Raw genomic sequence first — 19,690 nt, 5'->3', positions numbered from 1 at the left:
TGTGTGTGTGTGTGTGTGTGTGTGTGTGTGTGTGTGTGCAGCAGACATACATGTAATGTGTCACAGTGTCATTGGCAATCAAATAATCAGTAAGAACAAGCATACAGTAGGAATGATGAGATCGAATTAAGATAATGTTGACTACATCATCTGTTTTGGGGTGTTGGCCACTTGTCCAATAGGGAATTAGTGTAGCAACTGGACAGGCAATAACAAGGACAGCCTGTATAGCCTCTTAGGTCTATCTGATGCACATTAAAGCAAGAACTGGCTGAAATTACAAGCTCCAATCTGGGGTTTGTTTCCTGAAAGCATCATTAGCAAACTATGGTCACAAGTTCTGTCATTAGCAACAGAGTTCATCGATTCTGTGTTTCCCAAAACTGTAGTTGAAATTAACTTTCGCAAACCTGTGTGCCTGAAACTACATCTTACAAAACTGTGGTTATAAGCACAGTTTCTTGTTATTATGACAGATGGACTTAACCCAAAACATTTTTTTACCATACAAATGACGCACTATACACTGTGTACTATGTACTCAACCGTGTAGTGTATGAATTATTTAAGGTTATTTGTCATTTATAATCGGAGTCTGATAGCTCCTCCCCCTTCACGACATAATTAAAGCTCTGACATTCCACACTTTCCAAAAGTGTTTTAATCGGAGTCTGATAGCTCCTCCCCCTTCACGACATAATTAAAGCTGTGACATTCCACACTTTCCAAAAGTGTTTTATTTTTCGGTTATTTAAGTGCATCATCCAGGTATTTTAAGTGCGCTTTTTCTTTTTGGAATTTTCAGTGTGAATACACTGCTTGCACTATTTATACTACAAAACATCATAGGATAGTGCATAAGTACACGATTTGGGACGCACCTAGTGGCTACCATCAACTGTTTGGTTACCAGGATTCTTTAAAATAAATATTTTGTGTTCAGCAGGTCAAGGTGCACTAACTTTTGCCTGTCCGTTAGGAAGCATTGCATGAGCTTTTAAGAGTTGCTTAGTGAAACTTGGTAAAAAAAAAAAATTAATTTCTTGACTTTAATCGATTGTTTGAGGTGCGTCCCAAATCGCGTACTTATGCACTATTCTATGACGTTCTGTAGTATAAATAGTGCGAGTAGTGCGTTCACACTGAAAATTCCAAAAATAAAAAGTGCACTTTAAATACCCGGATGATGCACTTAACTCCTACTTTTATTTGTGTACACTCACAATAACAACAAAACGTTGTGCTTTTGCAAAATAAAGAAAATAAACACGGTGCGCGTTCTGTCTTCTCTGTCTTCGCGAACTGCTTTTAGAAACGCGTCACTAAAATTAACTGAAACTCAACGAATACGTGACACACAGACATGAGAAATATATCTATAGAAAGCTTGAAGTGTCTACTTTTAAATGAAGTAAGTCAAAGTCTAAAGTCTCATATTTCAAATTCTGTCCATTCTATTACAGTATTCAAACAATAAATACACAGTTCATTTATATGCCGTTGATAAAAGACAATGGACCTTTTTCGCCTAATAAATTTGTAGCTACATTTTACTAATGTGATTGTATATACAGTACATCTCAAGGTAACACTTTATTTTGATAGTCCACTTTAGACATTCTATTAACAGTAAGTAACTTTGCAACTACATGTCAACTAGCAGTCATTAGAGTATTAGTAGACTGTCTGCTTAATATCTTCTAACACTTTATTTTGATGGGTCCACAACATACAACATACTGACTATGAGAAACTTTGCAAGTATATGTCAACTTATTCTACTAACCCTAAACCTAACCTAACAGTCTACTCTGAGAGTTAGTAGACATGTAGTTGCAAATGAATGAGAATTAGTTGACATGCAGTTTCAAAGTTATTTATAGTTAGTAGAATGTCTAAAGTGGACTATCAAAACAAAGTGTGACCCATCTCAAGTTTTGTTATAGCAAATTTGATCTACATGTAATAAAATGTCATAATAATTAAAGCAATCAACTTAAATATTTACTGATGATGTATTTATGTATTTGGTAAATAACCATGTAATTAAAGCATAATGTACAGTCAGCCAGTCATTAGCGGGAATAAAGGAAAAAAAGAAAAAAGAAAGACCTAATCACTCAGGGGGTTATTTTGCAATAATCTCATTTGGTAATAATGCTGCTATATGTAACAGTACACCTAAAACCAGGTTAAAGGTGAGTTTACAACCATTATCAGTTTCAGCTGACTGAATTTATATGTATTTGCCTTACAAACCATGCTAAAATTAGAAATTTAGCTTGCCGTGCCTGTGTGACAGTGTTGCAGTCTGATTTGAGAGTACTGTATTGATAATCAAAGAAGGCCTGGAGCCATCGCACCAAAAAATGCCTTTGAGTTTGTACGGAGCACTTATGCGACTGCAACTGTCGCATTCCACACACATGCAAAATTAGCAGCAATCGCAGCACAGCAACAGGCATCCCTGTAGGATAAACACCACAGCTAAATCCTCAGAGTTAAAACCGTATCACTCTTATTTATAATGATATATGGGACATATAACAGTTTTGTTCCAAACTGGTGTGTCTAAGTTAAAACCTAAATAAAAGGAGGCACATAATGTTTGAAATAAAAAGAAAAACTAGTGTAGACAAGATTTGTGACACCTTGAGAATGCAAACCGCTTAATTCTTAAATGGTGAATGCATTTCCAAAAATGTGCAACTTTGATGCTTCTTTCTTTGCTCAAGGGTCAAAACATACTCAGTTTCTAAAGTAACCAATCACCTAAGCTGTAAATGGCATGATGATGGCGTAACTACACACTCCACAGGCAATAACCATCTCTCTCGCTGTTGACTGCCATTGAAAATGTTTTCTTCTATTGCACACAATGTAGACTTTCATTAAGATTAATTGAAGTGCTTATGGATAGCTTTCTCCAGGTATTACAGACCTCCTTGGGAGGTGCAGGAAAATGACAGCCTGACAATACTCACTGGTTGATGGCACCACAAGTCTAAGGCAGAAGACTAGAAGAAATGCAAATCAAGACCTCCAAAAATCAAGGACTGGTAAAATATCTGCTATACAATGAAATTATACAGTTAATTCACTCAGAGTTAAGTATTATAATCCTAACTGGCAGTGCACTACTTCAGAAAGAACCCAGACCAAGAGTTGTGACAATCTCCAGAACAACTGCAGCCATAAACACAGAAAACAGCAGGCCACCATTCTCATTATAAGAGACCGAGGAGAGTTTCTTTGGGAGACACTTTCTTGCTAAAGTTTTGGATGAACGAATGCTATTCCAAGAAAACTAAACTGTTTTGCAGACCATCTTCCTGGAAAACATCCCCTCATGATCGTCACTTGAACTAAACAGCTTTGCACAAAAAATGAATGATAAACATTACCTTAAAAGATTTGAAAAGTACATTTTTGGGCCTCACAAAGTTGGTGTTCAGAAATGTTTAAACTTGCTGTTTGGCTGTTTTTAAACTTCTCTGGAGTACACATGGAAAAGTGGTGGCTTGATTTATGTTCACCTCGAAAGCATTTACATACTAAACCAAAAACTAAACAAGTCATGGATCATGTCTGATTACTGCGGATGATGATTGTGTTTGCAATCATAGTTAACGAATGGTAATTGTAATCAGCCCTAAATCAGTGACTAAAGCATTTTTGACATATACAACTTGCATGATTTTGTAAATCCAAGCCATAGACCAATATAATGCAAATAAATCACATTTAAAAGTATTATAAACAATTTAATATTTAACTGATTATAGGTCATCTAAATTATGTAATCAGATTCCAAAAACTGAGTACTGGTAACTAGATCATATTAAAATTTTAAATGTTCATAGTCAGATTACAGTTACTATTTATGGATTACATGATTACATATTATTCATAATTATTCAAGTGTTTTATTTGAAAGGTTTTTGTTTTTAAAAAATATATATTTTAACTCAATTAATTATTAGCTTTTAATCAACTCATAAACACGCTTTAGTTCTTACATTAAAGGGTTAGTTCACCCAAAAATGAAAATTAGCTTGTGTTTTATTCACCCTCGAAGCATCCTAGGTGTATATGACTTTCTTCTTTCAGACGAATCCAGTCGGAGTTATATTAAAAATGGTCCTGGCTATTCCAAGCTCTATCATTGCAGTCAGCGGGTGTTGCAGTTGAACAGTCCACAAGTCGTCAAATAAAGCTCGCGCATTCATAATAAAACGTGCCGCAGATGGCTCCGGGGGATGAATAAAGGCCACCTGTAGCGAATCCATGAGTTTTTGTAAGAAAAATATCCATATTTCAAACGTAATAAACACTTTTCTCTCACTTCCGCTGACTGTCATACACTGAAGCAGTTCCGGCGGATGACGTAAGACGCGCGGCGTTGCGTGATTAGTGACGAATGCGGAGAGAGAACAAAACAAAACGTCAGTCACGAATTAAAAGTACAAACCAAAGATTTGCAAAGAAAAATGTCGGAGGATTTCGATATAAACCAAGAGGAGACTGGTTTTCCTTTGCTAAAGTAAGGAAACGTTGCTTCCTTTGCTCCTATTAAACAAACTCGCGAGACTAGCATACCTCAGAGGCGCGCGCGCTGCGCATACGTCATACACCTTCCGCCGGAACGGATCCGCGTATGATAGATAACGGAAGTGAGAGAAAAGTGTTTATTACATTTGAAATATGGATATTTTTCTTACAAAAATTCGCTACAGGTGGCCTTTATTCATCCCCCGGAGCCGTCTGCGGCACGTTTTATTATGAATGCGCGAGCTTTATTTGACGACTTGTGGACTGTTCAACTGCAACACCCGCTGACTGCAATGATAGAGCTTGGAATAGCCAGGACCATTTTTAATATAACTCCGACTGGATTCGTCTGAAAGAAGAAAGTCATATACACCTAGGATGCTTCGAGAATAAGTAAAACACAAGCAAATTTTCATTTTTGGGTGAACTAACCCTTTAATCACATTTAATGCATGTAATGCAATGTTTAATGCATTAAACATTTATTTGGAAAGTGTGGGTCTGAATTTTAGCCCTAATATAGAGCAAAGGCTCTTTTGCTAAACAGATCGGTATAGACGTTGGCATTTGGGCAACTGGCATGTGAAAGACGCACTACAGCTCAGATTATTACTATTATAATAGAATGGTCTCATGCATTTCTTCATATCCTGTCTGTATAAGGTGATTTGTTTATTTAAAAAAAAAAGAAAAGTTAAAATATTCTGTAATAGTTTCTTGCATGTGAGTTAAAATTTTGCAGGAATTGCTTGAAAGTTGTTATAACTGGCTATGAATGCTTTAAAATGCATTTGTTAATGAGTTATTAGTCAACAATGAACCTAACATTAAGGTAACATTAATGTAAAGTAATGGGTTAAAGTTATGAGCTACACTTTAGTTTGGGGACCAATTCTCACTATTAACTAACTGTTAAATATGACTCAAAGTCATTTTGCTTTGCGTTTACGTGGTCTTCGGTTCCCAGCGTATGGACTGCTGCACATCTGGAAGGTATTACTGTGCCTCGCTGGCTCATGGGATGAGGTCACTGTGCCAAAGAAACAATGTTGCTTTTGTCTGTTATGTCGACTGATGACGTTGCAGCTGCTGGTTGGGAATGGAAAAGTAAAGCATGCGGTGGGGGGAAGAAAGTCGGTACACAAGTGAACTAGTGCTCTTAAGAATATAAATAGTACTTTTGAGATTGCTATTAAATCTCTAAAATGTCTTGTAGTGTATCATCATTGACAATGGAAAAGTCCAGGTGCAGTAAAGCAACTCCTTAGGTTAAAGAGAGGCCATCATAAAGAGATTTGGAACTGAAATCCAAATGAAATCGACAGTCACGTGCTTAGTTTAAAAAGAACAAAGTGCTGACTAGTAACACAAGAGAGCTACAGTAAACAGACTGGCCCGAATGTTTCACAGAGCTCTGTTGAATGATTTATTCTGAACTTCTGTCGAGCTGGTTGAGTCGCACAGCTTCTGAAGTCTGCCGTCTGTGAGCGCTGTGTGTTTTGTGGCTTTAAGCCTATTTCCAGTAGTTACGTGAACTTCCAGGAATTTCCTCCATCTACTGATGTTCACTGCTGCTGTATAGGTTGTGATTCTCTATGAATGACTGGGACATCATGTTGAAATTCACCTATGAAGATAACTATTATTTACTGCCCGACAAATAACAGAACGAAATTCTTGACATGCAGATACAGTCCTGCAAATTCATTGTGCTGCATTGCATTTGGAGCGAAGTTAATTCCAAGAGCACATAATGCACGCAGCATCAGAGATAAACAACAGTAAATGCATGATAAAACATTGAAATTTTCAGTGTTTTTTGTTACTGTGACCTGTCTAAATCATTGTCTGTTGCAGTACAGCTTGTACCTCTGCATTTATTTACTTGAACTCAGGAAACAGTAATTCATAACAGCCGTTTTGTCTTATATATAGTAACAGTACTTGTACTGTACACACACAGAAGGGTCATTACAGTCTGTTATAATTTCATTCACTGAGTTTCTTACAGTTCCCATGAGTCTTCCTCTCGCAGAACACTCCAGACTCGGCCTTTTCTCCATATAAGGAGTTTTTGTATCCATCCACCGGAGCTGAATGTGAGGTTGGATGAGGGAAAGCAGTTGGTCCCCCATGTTCCCATTCCCTACTGCTCCCTTTGGCTTCACTGGAGGAATAAATTAGAACTCAAGGTGTTTAGTGCAGATTTTTGGAAGCTGCTTTCCAAATAGAGAAAGCCACATTTGCAGAGACGGTAGACATGTTTAGAGTCAGCGACTTCTGCAGATGTTTTTATGATCAGATGTTGTCATGTTATGAAGATTGAGGTTAATTTCAAATAAAATGGTTATTGTTACAATTAATGAAAATAAATGAAATTGAATTGTTACCTTTGTTGTGATTCACGTGCTGAATGTTACACACAGATACACACTATAGATAGTCTGTGTGTGACTTTAGCATATTAACACACACTATTTAAGGATTATATAAACCCAATTAAAAGCATCTCAAGGTGTTTATGAAAAAAGAAATTTGAAAAAGTTCATAAATAAACACACAAAAAATACACGATTGCTTTAATTAGAAGATAGGTCATCTTCTAAAAGCAACCTGTTTATTATTTTTCTTCCCTTGAAATCAAATAACTCTGACTTTATGATGCATTGCTGCATTAACAGAAATCAATTTATAGTAACATAAACCAAGTTCCAAGTGGAAATAGGAATAGTATGTTGTACTGACAAATGCTTAGTTAGTATAGTTTACTTACACGAGAGTTCTAGTAACTAAAAAAGAACTGTAGGGGGTGCTTGATCCTTTCATTTAGGTTTACTCATGACAGTATAGCTACTCACTGACTCCCAGAGTGCATTGCGGCATGAATAAATTATGCAGTTGGTTTGTTTTACAGTTGTTGATTTTATTTGCCAATTTTATTTGCTGTCTTGTGTCAGTAGTAGCACAACAAAAAGAGCAAATAAAATGGTTATTGTTACAATTAATAAAAATAAATGAAATTGAACTGTTACCATTGTTGTGGTTCACGTGCTGAATGTTTAAGTCTGTGTGTGACTTTAGCATGTTACCACACACTATTTAAGGATTATATAAACCCAATTAAAAGCATCTCAAGGTGTTTATGAAAAAAGAAATTTGAAAAAGTTCATAAATAAACACACAAAAAATACACGATTGCTTTAATTAGAAGATAGGTCATCTTCTAAAAGCAACCTGTTTATTATTTTTCTTCCCTTGAAATCAAATAACTCTGACTTTATGATGCATTGCTGCATTAACAGAAATCAATTTATAGTAACATAAACCAAGTTCCAAGTGCCCAACCAAAGGGAACGATTTGCCACTGATGATTCAAACGTGAGTTTTGGGCAGTGTAGAGTAGCACTTGTTGTTTGTCATTTCTCTGATCACAAATGCAGACAGAGTTTTATGTTTACACGGCGCGATGCAATGCAACGCGTAAAAAGACAGTATAAGTCATTGTAATCAGTAATTATGTCCCCACTGGATGCAACAAATGCCTCGTTTGTAATGGGTTTTAATGTTTTTGTCTCATCGCTCCGGCCGGGACACGGCATCAACAGTATGTGACGGTTGTAACATTTCCGTCTCACGCTTGAGGTATTCGGCCAATCACAACGCACTGGGTAGCTGGCCAATCAGAGCACACCTCGCTTTTTCAGACCGATGAGCTTTGTAAAAATCGACAATAATGTGTTTTTTTTACTTTAAACCGCATAAACACATTTCATTACACCAAATACACAAAATAATGTTCTTTTTAGCAGCATCATATGACCCCTTTCATAAAAAAAATGTCATTCAGAATTGCATAACAGTGTGGTGAGGAAAGGACAACAACATTTTTATTTTATGGCTGAGCTATTCCTAACTCATCAGATATTATTAAACAATAGCAAAGAATTGGCAGATGTATGATTTTGATTTGTAACCATGGAGCAGATTTCCTCTAAGCTTGCAGCCACTCAAATCCCCAGTGTACGGCACACCTTTTCCATCCCAGCAGGCACACACACACACACACACAGAGAGAGTCATGGTTAGTGGTGATAGTGTTGTCCTACTCTTAGTGACATCTCTCTGCCTGCTCGCCTGTAGCTCTCTTCCAAACACAGGGGGCGGATTCAAGACTGTCATCTGTCCATAACCCGGCCAGTGACGGAGAGGGAGGGATGTAGGAGGAGAGAGAGAGAGAGAGAGAGAGACAGTCTGGCAGACACATGGCCAGTGAATGAGAAGATCTTGCCCTCAGTACACTGTGTCTTTCACTGGCTGGCTTACTTCAGAGGACCAGGGCAGACTGTGTTTGTGTGTGTGTGTCTGTTAACTTGCTCGCCTTCCCAACACACACAAACACACTTGGGATTACCAATCTCACGGTTACTGAGAATTCTGCCTTTGTTTTTCCAGGATGGCTGAAGTTGAACTTCATAAGGAAAGGCTCCAAGCCCTGGCGGTGAGTTCTGTGTTGCTTTGTTCTTACACAAATCCTTTTTTTTTTTTTTTTTTTTTGATACTAACATAGTTGTTGATACGCTCATAACTATACACAAGAAAAGCATTAAAACACTAGTTTGTTTGAAATCAGTCCCAAATTAATGCATGTTATAGAAGCTTGTACACCCAATAGGTTTGGTGCCGTTTGGTGTGTTCTCATTAAGAGAAGATTTAGTCTTGACGAATCACCCTATATGAACCAGAGGGCAAGAATTTGAGATGTGACTAAAAGAGAGACTAAATTTGGCTCCAGGTCAACCCTTCTGCATAGACCAGCAGTGAGCAACAGATGGAAAACTATTTTGGCTACATTGCTTACATCTTTGTGATTCCGTAGAATACACATTGCAAAAATAGGCTGTAGGGACCAGCATGTGTTGGTATACACTAGGAACTCATTATATAGTTATCCGATTCAGTTTTGTAGATAATGTGAGTGGTGCATGTCCATGCAAAACTTGCCGCCACAATGCAAGGCCGTTCTGGAGTGCATTTCCCAAAAGCAACTATGGTTGCAAGTTCTGTTATTACCAATTGAGTTTAACAGAACTTGCAACCATAGTTCGCTCACAATGCTTTTGGGAAATGCACCCCTGGTTGGGTGTTTATACGTGGTCTTCAAGATGGTTTTTATGGATATGGTCGCTAGATCTTGTTTATAACAGATTTTTTTTATTTTTTTTTTATCATCCATCTGGCAAAGACTATTAATCCAATGTAATAGTACACGTCTCTTTCTTCAAATCACTAACCTTTCTGAGCAATATAGTGATGCTTGCCTTAAGAAACACCGCTAATTAAAAGTCTTTCAAGTCTAACAATGAAAATTGATTCTTGGCAGCTAGAACTGTAGCAGGCTAATGCCTTTTGGATGAGGTTTGATGAATGGAAGTTTAAGTGTTGAGATAGCAGGCCTGTGGTCATGGTGCTGTGCTCAGACAGAGGAAATATAAATAATTAAAATTATACAGTGTCTGGCAGCATCTCGAGCATTGAGGGATGACTGCTTCTCGAAACAAACCGAGATAATCTAAATAGTGTCTGCTAGATTGCTTTGGCATTGAAAGTTAATTTGCCAGAGCGGCTGTTTGGCCTCCAATAGCTCAAATTAAAGTAATTGCGTGATTATTTTCCCGCATTTTGGTAGGATTTCGGCGCTTTTATCGCATCTGATAGTTGTGAACATAATATACATTTTCTTGACATCTGTTGTTGGTATTGAGTAAATTTACATAGTAGTAATGGCGCTGTGAATCACTTTTGCAGCATAATTGTGACATCAGCCACATGGTGCAACTGCAATGCTTAAAGTGCCCCTATTATGGGTTATGAAATGTTCATATTTTGGTTTTGGGAGTCCCCAACAATAGGTTGACATGCATGCAAGGTCAAAAAACACTTTCATTGTCTTATAATATGCATTTATTTTTACCTTACTTGCTCAAGGACTCCCAAACGATTCGTTTAATGATTCATTTTTCCAAACCCCTCCTTTGCGTGACGCTAATCTGCGGTGATTGGTCTGATTGGTCTCATTTTCATTTCATCACGCCTGTAATGCCTGATAAAGCAGTGTTTGTGAGCGCAGTGCTGCTTTGTGTACAGCATTACCTGGGAAACCGCTATTTTTACCGCTCCAAAGCGACACCTAATGGCAACGCGAAAAGACCAACAAGTGGGCGGGCAATATGCTAATGTTTCATGTTGACGTCAACATGAAACGGCTTGGGATTCATTTTAAAAACAACTCGTTTCAATGATTCAGAGTCGACTCTTTCTTTTGAGAGACAATAACTTTATACACGGTGCACTTTCAGATTTAAAACTTGGCAGGATGTTTTCATTCACTTAGAGCTGTGTTAAACACTGCATGAAAGGTCATTTTCAAAAATCCATAATAGGGGCACTTTAAGAAAACATGGCAAAGACTCGCAAACTTAATATTTGGTGTGCCATGTGTTTGAGTAATGCCTTAAACCAACTATAAAATACTAGTTGTTTTGCATCAAGTAATTCTCTTCTTGTAATCTATTCCCAAACAGTGAGTCAGACAAAGCGATTCATATATCAGTCACAGAAACTCTCCGACTGATATTTGACCAGCACAGGCTGAAACAGCATATGGGTTTCCCCTTTTTTAATAACAGGGAAAAAGGGTGACTTTAATGAGGTGGTGAAACTTTACGGCGCTGTCTGTTTTGACTGTAGCTCAATGGAAAGCTGTTATAGTCCCACACAGTACTATTAATATTGAATGGTAGCTTAACAACTTAACTCAGAGTCAAATGGATAAAATCAGCCATCTTTGACCCATTGTGCTTTGAGCAGCTGAGATTTGTAATAGATGTAAGATGTAACGAGTGGTGGTTGCCAGTGCGGAAGTCGCACCACAGTGCTAGAATGTTGTGGGTGATTGCCAAGGCATTGTTATGAGATTGCTAATGTGTTCTGGGAGGTTTCTAGCATGTTGCTATGGGGTCTTTTGGGTAGTTAATAGCATTAGTGTCCAGGATGTTCTTGGTGATTGAAAAGTTGTATGGCAAAAGAGTCCAGTCCTGCAGAGTTTAGCTCCAACACCAGTCTAAAAGTTTCTATACGGCATCTGAAAATGCCAACCCCACCATTTTGTTGTGGAAATTTCAAAGTGAAATGTCAGTCACACTTCATTTTAAGGTCCAATTCTCGCTATTAACAAACCATTGGTATGGCAGACCTGATTGCTATAAGAAACTGCAATCAAGCCAATTTAACTCGAAAATGCATTGTTATAATTCCAACACGCAAAGAGATAGTAAACAGCTTTGACTTAGCATTGTTTGGTTCACTGCTCCTCATGCTGATGTCTAAAAATGCTTTGGCTGAGAGCATAATAACTTCTGAAACTAATTCTGTAATGATGGTTTTGTGAGATAAAGAATCTGTTGATTTGCTGAAGAAGCGCTGTGAGACTCTTATCTTTCTCTTATCTTTCTTGAGTGTGTTTTGGTCCATATTAAGGTGTTTATATGTGAGTGTGATAATTTGTGAAAGGGGGCAGTTTAGACCCTACTTTGCGTAAAAGGTTCAGTATTACATCAGAAATTAAGGGCCTAATTTTTCCTCATCAATTTTAACATTTGAAAGAGAAGTGGGTCACACTTTTATTTTAAGGTCCAATTCTTGCTATTAACAAACCATTAACTATGACTTTTGCCTCAACAAACTCCTAATATGGTCATGCAGAATATGTGCTTTATATGTAGTAATAAACAGCCAATATGTTAATAATAGGCATGCTAATAAGCAACTAGTTAATAGTGAGAATTGGTCCCTTTACTAAAGTGTTACCTGAAATGTCCAGTGAGTGGTGCTAAAAAGTGTATTAAATATGTGAAAGTGGCCACATTTTAATTCCATTTTATTACGTTGGTACAGGCATTTATTATTGTGTTTATTATGTTGCTTCAGGTACGTATTGTGGCAGTTAGAATTTAAATGTCCGGAGAGTGATGTTAAAAGGTTAATGCTCTGTTGTGTTAGACAATAACAAACCCCCTTCACCAAACCCAACCCTAAACCTACCCGATAGTGTTAACGAAAGAAGAAGTGATATAAAAATGCATTCTCTGATGCAGCTGTGCTGTTTTAACTTCTTTATACATGGGTTTGAGCTGTTTTGTCAAACCGTAGTTTCACGGGATTCGTACCCGAGCGCTTCACCTCACAAGTGCAATGCTATATCGCATGAGCTTACTTCCATATTTAATAGCCCCTGCTGGAAAAAACAATGGACACCATCACAAAATGTGTAATTGTTTTACTGGTTATAATGGAACATTTATTGGGTTTTAATGGAAACTGTAAGGGACCCTGTAGGTTTCTGTTGGGAATTGGTCGCCTTCTATTGGTGGCTTGTTAAAACCACTAAATCCTAATGGAACATGTCCCAAAACACACTACAGAATACCATTTTTTAATGGTTTTAATGGGTAAAAGTTTATGGTTTGTAATGTTTGTAATGGTATTTTTAGTGGAAACAATTAGAATTTCGGTGATGATTTCTATTGTTTGATTGTTTTCAGCAAGGCTATACAAAAACAGTATGGCAAAAGAGTATTATGTCCGAATACACAGTATTCGAAATGCAGGAAGAATAGCCTGAAGACCTACTACTTCTACCTGGATTCTGAAGTGCACATCCATTGGATTTAATATCCCATGAGGCCATGTGAGAGAAGCTATGGCATGCAACCAATGCTGCAGGTCACATGGCAAACCCAATATGGCGGATGTTGTATGTCCAGATTACTTTCATATTAGACTCACATGCAATGTCGAATACAATTTTTTAATGGTTACAAAGTAAGTTTTTCATCAAATATAGTAGCTACTCGGAGAATATGTGATTTCTGACAGTAGTGATCCTTAAGATTTTGATTCGCTGATTCATGTGTGTTTCATTGGGACTAGAGCTAAACTAGGTTGGCTATAACCCCTGGATTGGGGGTTGCACAAATCCCTAACCCTAAGTATGATGAGATGACTGCCTAAGTAAACACTACAAATTAGCAGAATATTGCAACAACAACACAACATATTTTCATGTCAACCCAGTTTGCAGCAAACATCCTGTATTTTATTATCGGGTTGCAATTTTATTGTCAAATGCACATGCAATTTTAATAACAAAACAGCGGCCTGGTGTTGTAACTGAAACTTGTGGAGGTTTGATGTTCAAAGATTTTATAACGGTCAGTACTTTATGTACGTTGCGCTCCTTAGAAAGCTTTTAATTTGGATTCGCCTTCAAGAAGGAAAGTACCACAAGACTTTGCCCGTGGATTTCCAATTTGGGGTTTCTAGTTTCACTCAATATTCAGCCAACATCTGTCTTAACCCAACCACATGCTTTATCTGGGATTCGCTTGGTTTCCCATGCTCTCCAGAAAAGCAAAGCCTGTGGGCTGCTTGACGTTGGCCAAGCAGTTGTGTTTTTGAAATGAGCTAAACTAGAAGTTATACCTCAAGAAGATTACTGAAATGTAGTGGAGTTTAATGGTTATTATATTCGAATCATATGCTGGCCTGTTGCGCGTAACATTTATATCTTCATCACTGTGTTCTATCATGCTGTTTTGCTGGGAGCACATTATAAATATCAGTTTCTGCTAGTGGTGAATATAGACTCCCTTGCGTCAACAATGCTAACCATAAATTGACTGCCTGACTGATAAACTGTTTGAATATCACTTTATCTGTTTTAATAAGCATGCCATTAAGATACAGAAGAACTGATTTTTGAAAGGTTTGCCAAACAATTCCCTATTGTTACATTACAGTAAGTGAGGGTTTGCTAGCTAGCTATGTTTGCCTCAGATCACAGGCTGCTGCTGCAGAGGACAGTCATTGGGTCCAAATCTGTGGCTTTTCTTTTCAGTCCATCAAGTGAGGGAATGTCGCTAGCTCAAATGAGAAACGGTTAGCGGGTTGCTAATTGTGGTACACTGGGCGGAGGTGATTGTACATGGGCAGACTTTCCTCTTGTCTTAAATGCCTGCAGTTCTGACTTGTTTACATGGATTAATTTAGTCAAGCTCAGGTCTAGATCTTTACTAGAAGCCTCACTTACACTGTGCTCTTGTTAGCATAGCACAGGCAGCCATTACTATCGGGTTAAATTTAACGGCAGCTGTCTGTGATGATTTGGCTCGGGGTTCGCATATTTCACAGAGGTGGGGTGGCCCTCAGGTGGGTTTGGATTGCCAGAGCTCTCGGGTGTGGGGGCTCAGCTGCATTTCTAAAACAAGTATTGGGAACTGTGCTGTAACTGAAAGCCTTTCTGCTAACTAGCACAGCAGAGTCAGGTATTTGTGGATGTTGCATGATGGTAACAAATATCAGCACTGATTTATGTGGCTTACAGCATCACTTACACTGAAATTTGCACAATTTGCACAATTTCTGTTTAGTTTTAGTTTGTTTTTAGGTAGTCAGTATAGTCTGTACTTTGGCATAGGAGGTTAAAGTCGGCATAATATTTAAACTCGCTTTATCTATTTTCTAAATGCATGTTACAGATCTTATTGTGAATGATTCATCGTTGTATATGTTTCATTTACAGAAAATGTTTTGACCTTGTAATGTTTAATCAAAATGTCTGGTCACGCTTTATTTGGTATGAGGTGGGATACGGGTAAGGTTAAGGACTGGTTTGCTAGTATCGGTAGGTTTAAGAGTGGTTTAAGGATGGGTCAACAGTGTAATTATAAGTGTAATTACAGAAATTAATTACAGATGTAATTACATGCAGATATGTAAAAACATGTACACAATAAGTGCATTGTACCAAATGATTAATAGTTAAGGACACTTAATATAAAGTGGGACCAACATTTTTATATAAGGAAAATTACAGTACGCTAGTTAAAACTTAATTATTGAGCAACCTGAGTGTGTCGATTAAGGGCACAATTGTGACCAGATCGTCCCTTTGGATTTGGGAGCTTCAACTTTTGGGTGTCCCTCACAGAACATTAACCACTAACCTACTCTTTTCTAAGTACACTTGGCAGCTGAAGGGGTCAAACCTTGGAATGTACGTTATGCCAGTTACATTCAATCACAAATGTCAAACATTTTTTGCTTGACCGGAACATGAAAATAATGTGACCGGTCAACACCTGCTGCTGTCACATGATCCAATTAGCAATGTCTGAAGTGACCACCGTTCAGTTTCCCACCACTGACAACTAAAGGCATGAGATATTAATAGTCAAAGTCAAGATTGCAAATATAAGGGTTTTCCGAGCACACCCCCAATTTCTATTGGCTGGATAAAAGCTCAACTCACTGGATGAGGCGATGTTTCTATGTGATTTGAAGAAAAATTATGCTAAAGCAGTCCACCTGACCTGGAATGTGATCAAAATGATGTCCAAACTGGATGCTATACCAGCAGGGTGTAGCTCTGCTGACATTGGAGAGAACACATGAATCGAAAATAGCCCATGAGCACATGAGAACAGCTATGCACTCATACCAGTGTGTACCGTATTTCTCTTTAAATATGTTTGCAATGTGGACTCTACATTAGTAGTTCACCTAAGACATAATTTGCTGTATGTGGTTTGCATTAATGAAATGTAAGACTGTCACCTGGTTTTATCTGGTTTATTGCCACCTAGATAGAGGGCTCAGGCCAGTCCTCTGCATATGTTCCTCATCTAGCTCTTGTAGCATGATGCAAACCCCAGTGATGCAGCGTGTGACGCTTTATGCACAGAATGCAATTATATATTTTTTTTTTTTTACTTTTTTACTTTCACAGGATGTTATTAGGGCTGACCTTATTATTCAGCAAAGCTGGGAGGAAGTTATGCTGATGTTTTCTGTAACTTACACAACTACAAGTTTGCTCTTATGTGTGACCTTTTATAAGAGGAGAAATATCCTCTGAGATCTGTTCAGCTTCTGTTCAGTTCTGTTCATATTGCTATCCTTAAATTTGCTGTCCCCAAAAAATGTGCAAAATAACAAGTTTAACCTTTTATTTGTACATATTTTCAAATTATGTCACAAAATTATTAACAGTAGATTTTTAGTATAACTGTCCAAATTACAGTTGTCCCATTTTAGAAAAAAATACCTAAAAATGATATATAACAACGCCATTCCCAATTTGCTGCTTATATCCAGTTAAATCATTGAACAGAAGCTAGAGAAATGAAGAGAGGGTGGGAGAAGGCGAGAGAGAGGTGTGAAAGTTATGCCCCTGAAGCCACAAGCAGCATGGGGGAGTAAGTGAGAAAGTCACACACTTGTGGACTTGCTGTATTCTTACGTAATTCATAACAAAATTGTGTTATTTTGTCGACAAGCTGGAAATACTTCCACACTGTTGAATTTGGAACTGTCATTTTCTGTCATGCTTGTAAATACCACTGTAATACGAGAGGCAGACACAAGTTTGCCGACCAACTCACAACGTCATATTTAAAATAGTGCTGGGCAACGGTTAATCGCGATTAATCGCATCCAAAATAAAAGTTTTTGTTTACATAATATATGTGTGTGTGTGTGTGTACGGTGTATATTTATTATGTATATATAAATACACACACATGCATGTATATATTTAAGAAAAATATGTAATGTTTATATATTAAATATATTTATTTATCATATAAATTATATGAATATAAATATATAAATGTAAATACATGTAAATATTTTCAAAATATATACTGTATGTGTGTGTTTTTATATGTACATAATAAATATACACAGTACACACACATACTGTATATTATATAAACAAAAACTTTTATTTTGGATGTGATTAATCGCGATTAATCGTTGTCCAGCACTAATTTTAAAAAAAAAATCAAAATCAAAGAAACAAAAGAATGGATTCTAGTAGGGTCAACTTCGATATCAAGACTAGTCAGAATTTAAGAACTCCACACCACTTTTATATTTTTTTATTATTCAGTATACTGTAGGTGAAATCCAGTCATAGCAATCCATGCACTCGTGAGTTTTGTGTGAGACAAGTTCATGACGGGTTGATCGTACGGATTCCCAGCTTTGACCATCAGAAAACTGACCACACCTTTCAAATGTATAATTGATGATATTGATGAAGGGTGTACATTATTGGTTATACATCATTAGTGGTTTTGTAACACTTTGAACTTCAGTATTTCAGTATAATTTATCAGTTGGTGTCACAATCATACATTCTATACTTGATGTGTGAACACCAGTGTTTATTGTCATTTTTGTACGCATGCATTATTAAGTGCAGAGATTTGTTGTTCCCTTCCAGATAAAAAAAATAACATTCTTTTCCAATTTAAATAATGGACTGCAGACTTTCACATTGATGTAGGGGATTTTTTGAAGAAATAACCACGGCTTTAAGTATCCAATAGATGTGTTTGCCAGATATTATTTATTTTTAGAGTACATGTTGATTAAACGCAGGGACTTGTGCTTTATGTGGTTTAACTGGCATGCAAGAGATGCAAAGCATGTTAATAAGGTCAGTCAAAGAATGTCACTAGCAGATGAATAGTGTATTGCACTTTAAGTCTGCATGATCTACTCTTCAAGTATTCCCTTTCAGAGGTAATAATGAGGTTGAGTCACGGTGGAATCGTAACTTAACTCTCAGATGTGTAGTTTAAGATCATTCTGGTCATAATTTCATGGTGTTTCATGCACTATGGCATGCAAGTAATAAATGCTGCTTAGTTGAAAGATAAATCAACTTTTTACTGCTTTGAATGTACTTAAAAAGTGCAAAAAAGAAAATCTCCCCTGGTAATAACAATATAGAGAGGAAGGCTTTTGGAAATTATGCTTTTTCATCCAACAGCAAACAGACTTGTCTAACCCAATCTAATGAGAAAACATAACTGTTTTATGAGGTGCTGATTTGCAAGGAAACATTTTTACGAATACACCACCAATTCACCAAAACATAAAGAAGAGTTTAAAAAAGAAAGAAATGCCATGATTGCATGTGGAATTGTCTGTTCGGAAGCACTAAAATATCCCATTAAGGAGCAAAATTCTAAATGATATAAACTTTAACATTATTGTATAATTATATTAATATATCAGCATTCTTTATGGAGTGCCATCACTTCACCCCTTCAAATGAGTTTCAAACCAGTAGCACAAGAACTTCTTGAAGATTTCCTTTCTCATGGTGCTTTCTGGGAAAACTATGTCCAGTCTATATTTGTCTGTCCTCTGGGACAAGCGCTTGACTCTTGATAAAGAGCCATCATCAGAAAATACTTTAAGACATCTTTTAGCAAATAAGAGACACAATGAAAACAAAAGACAGCTTACACAACACTGCCTGCATTTGCAAGAAAAATTAACGCTCAGATTTTGGTCTTTCATAACTTAGTAGCCTTAAAGGTGTTATCGGTTTGTTATTAGCTGTCTCAGATGTTTCTTCTAAAATTTCTTGGGGAAAAAAACATGCTCTCGCTCTTGTATGTCTCCAGTAAGAGCAAATAATGAAGCTATAAAATGAATGTGAATTGCATATTGTAGGTCAGATCATTTACTCTTAGAACTTGATAAAAAATGTTTGATTAGGTTGGCTTGAGAAAGCCAACCTACTGATCTGCTACTTAAGCTTTTTATTATTATTATTCTTAGACTCAATTTCTGAACGCTACTCCTCCTAGAGCTTTCAAGCTATCTGAAAGCTGATCTGACTTGCTGTATCTTTTCAGACTGATCCGACTTATGGTTTTCATAAAACTGAAGATTAAAAATCATAAAAATCCCATAGACTTACAATGAATCTATCTATCTGTCTATCTATCATCTATCTATCTATCTATCTATCCTAGCAACATGCTAATCATGCTAGAAACATACCAACAACATGCTAGTAGCATGCTAATTATGCTAGCAACAGGCTAGTAACATGCTAATCATGCTATAAACATGCTAGTAACTTGCTAATCATGCTAGCAACATGCTAGTAACATGCTAATCATGCTAGAAACATGCTAGTAACTTGCTATTCATGCTAGCAACATGCTAGTCACTTGCTAATCATGCTATCAACATGCTAGTAACATGCTAATCATGC

At 37.0% G+C, this 19,690-nt stretch overlaps 1 protein-coding gene across 3 annotated transcripts in view; it reads left to right on the top strand.

Moving 5' to 3' along the window:
- Positions 1 to 19,690, top strand: part of LOC107702598 (paralemmin-2-like) — a 100,445-nt gene that overhangs the window by 481 nt on the left and 80,274 nt on the right. For 2 of the 3 annotated variants that reach the window (XM_016504968.1, XM_016504967.1), the window contains exon 1: positions 8,806 to 9,049. In XM_016504968.1, coding sequence (XP_016360454.1) covers positions 9,005 to 9,049 — 45 coding nt within the window. In that variant the 5' untranslated portion in view covers positions 8,806 to 9,004. Of the gene's footprint in view, positions 1 to 8,805; positions 9,050 to 19,690 lie in introns of those variants that run through there. The other variant, XM_016504971.1, reaches the window with a different exon arrangement.

Source organism: Sinocyclocheilus anshuiensis, unplaced genomic scaffold (genome assembly GCF_001515605.1).
Source record: "Sinocyclocheilus anshuiensis isolate Anshui unplaced genomic scaffold, SAMN03320099.WGS_v1.1 scaffold210, whole genome shotgun sequence".
In the NCBI taxonomy this organism is placed as follows: domain Eukaryota; kingdom Metazoa; phylum Chordata; class Actinopteri; order Cypriniformes; family Cyprinidae; genus Sinocyclocheilus; species Sinocyclocheilus anshuiensis.
Note: the sequence above shows the minus strand (reverse complement) of the source record. Positions and strands in the feature narration are given on the sequence as shown.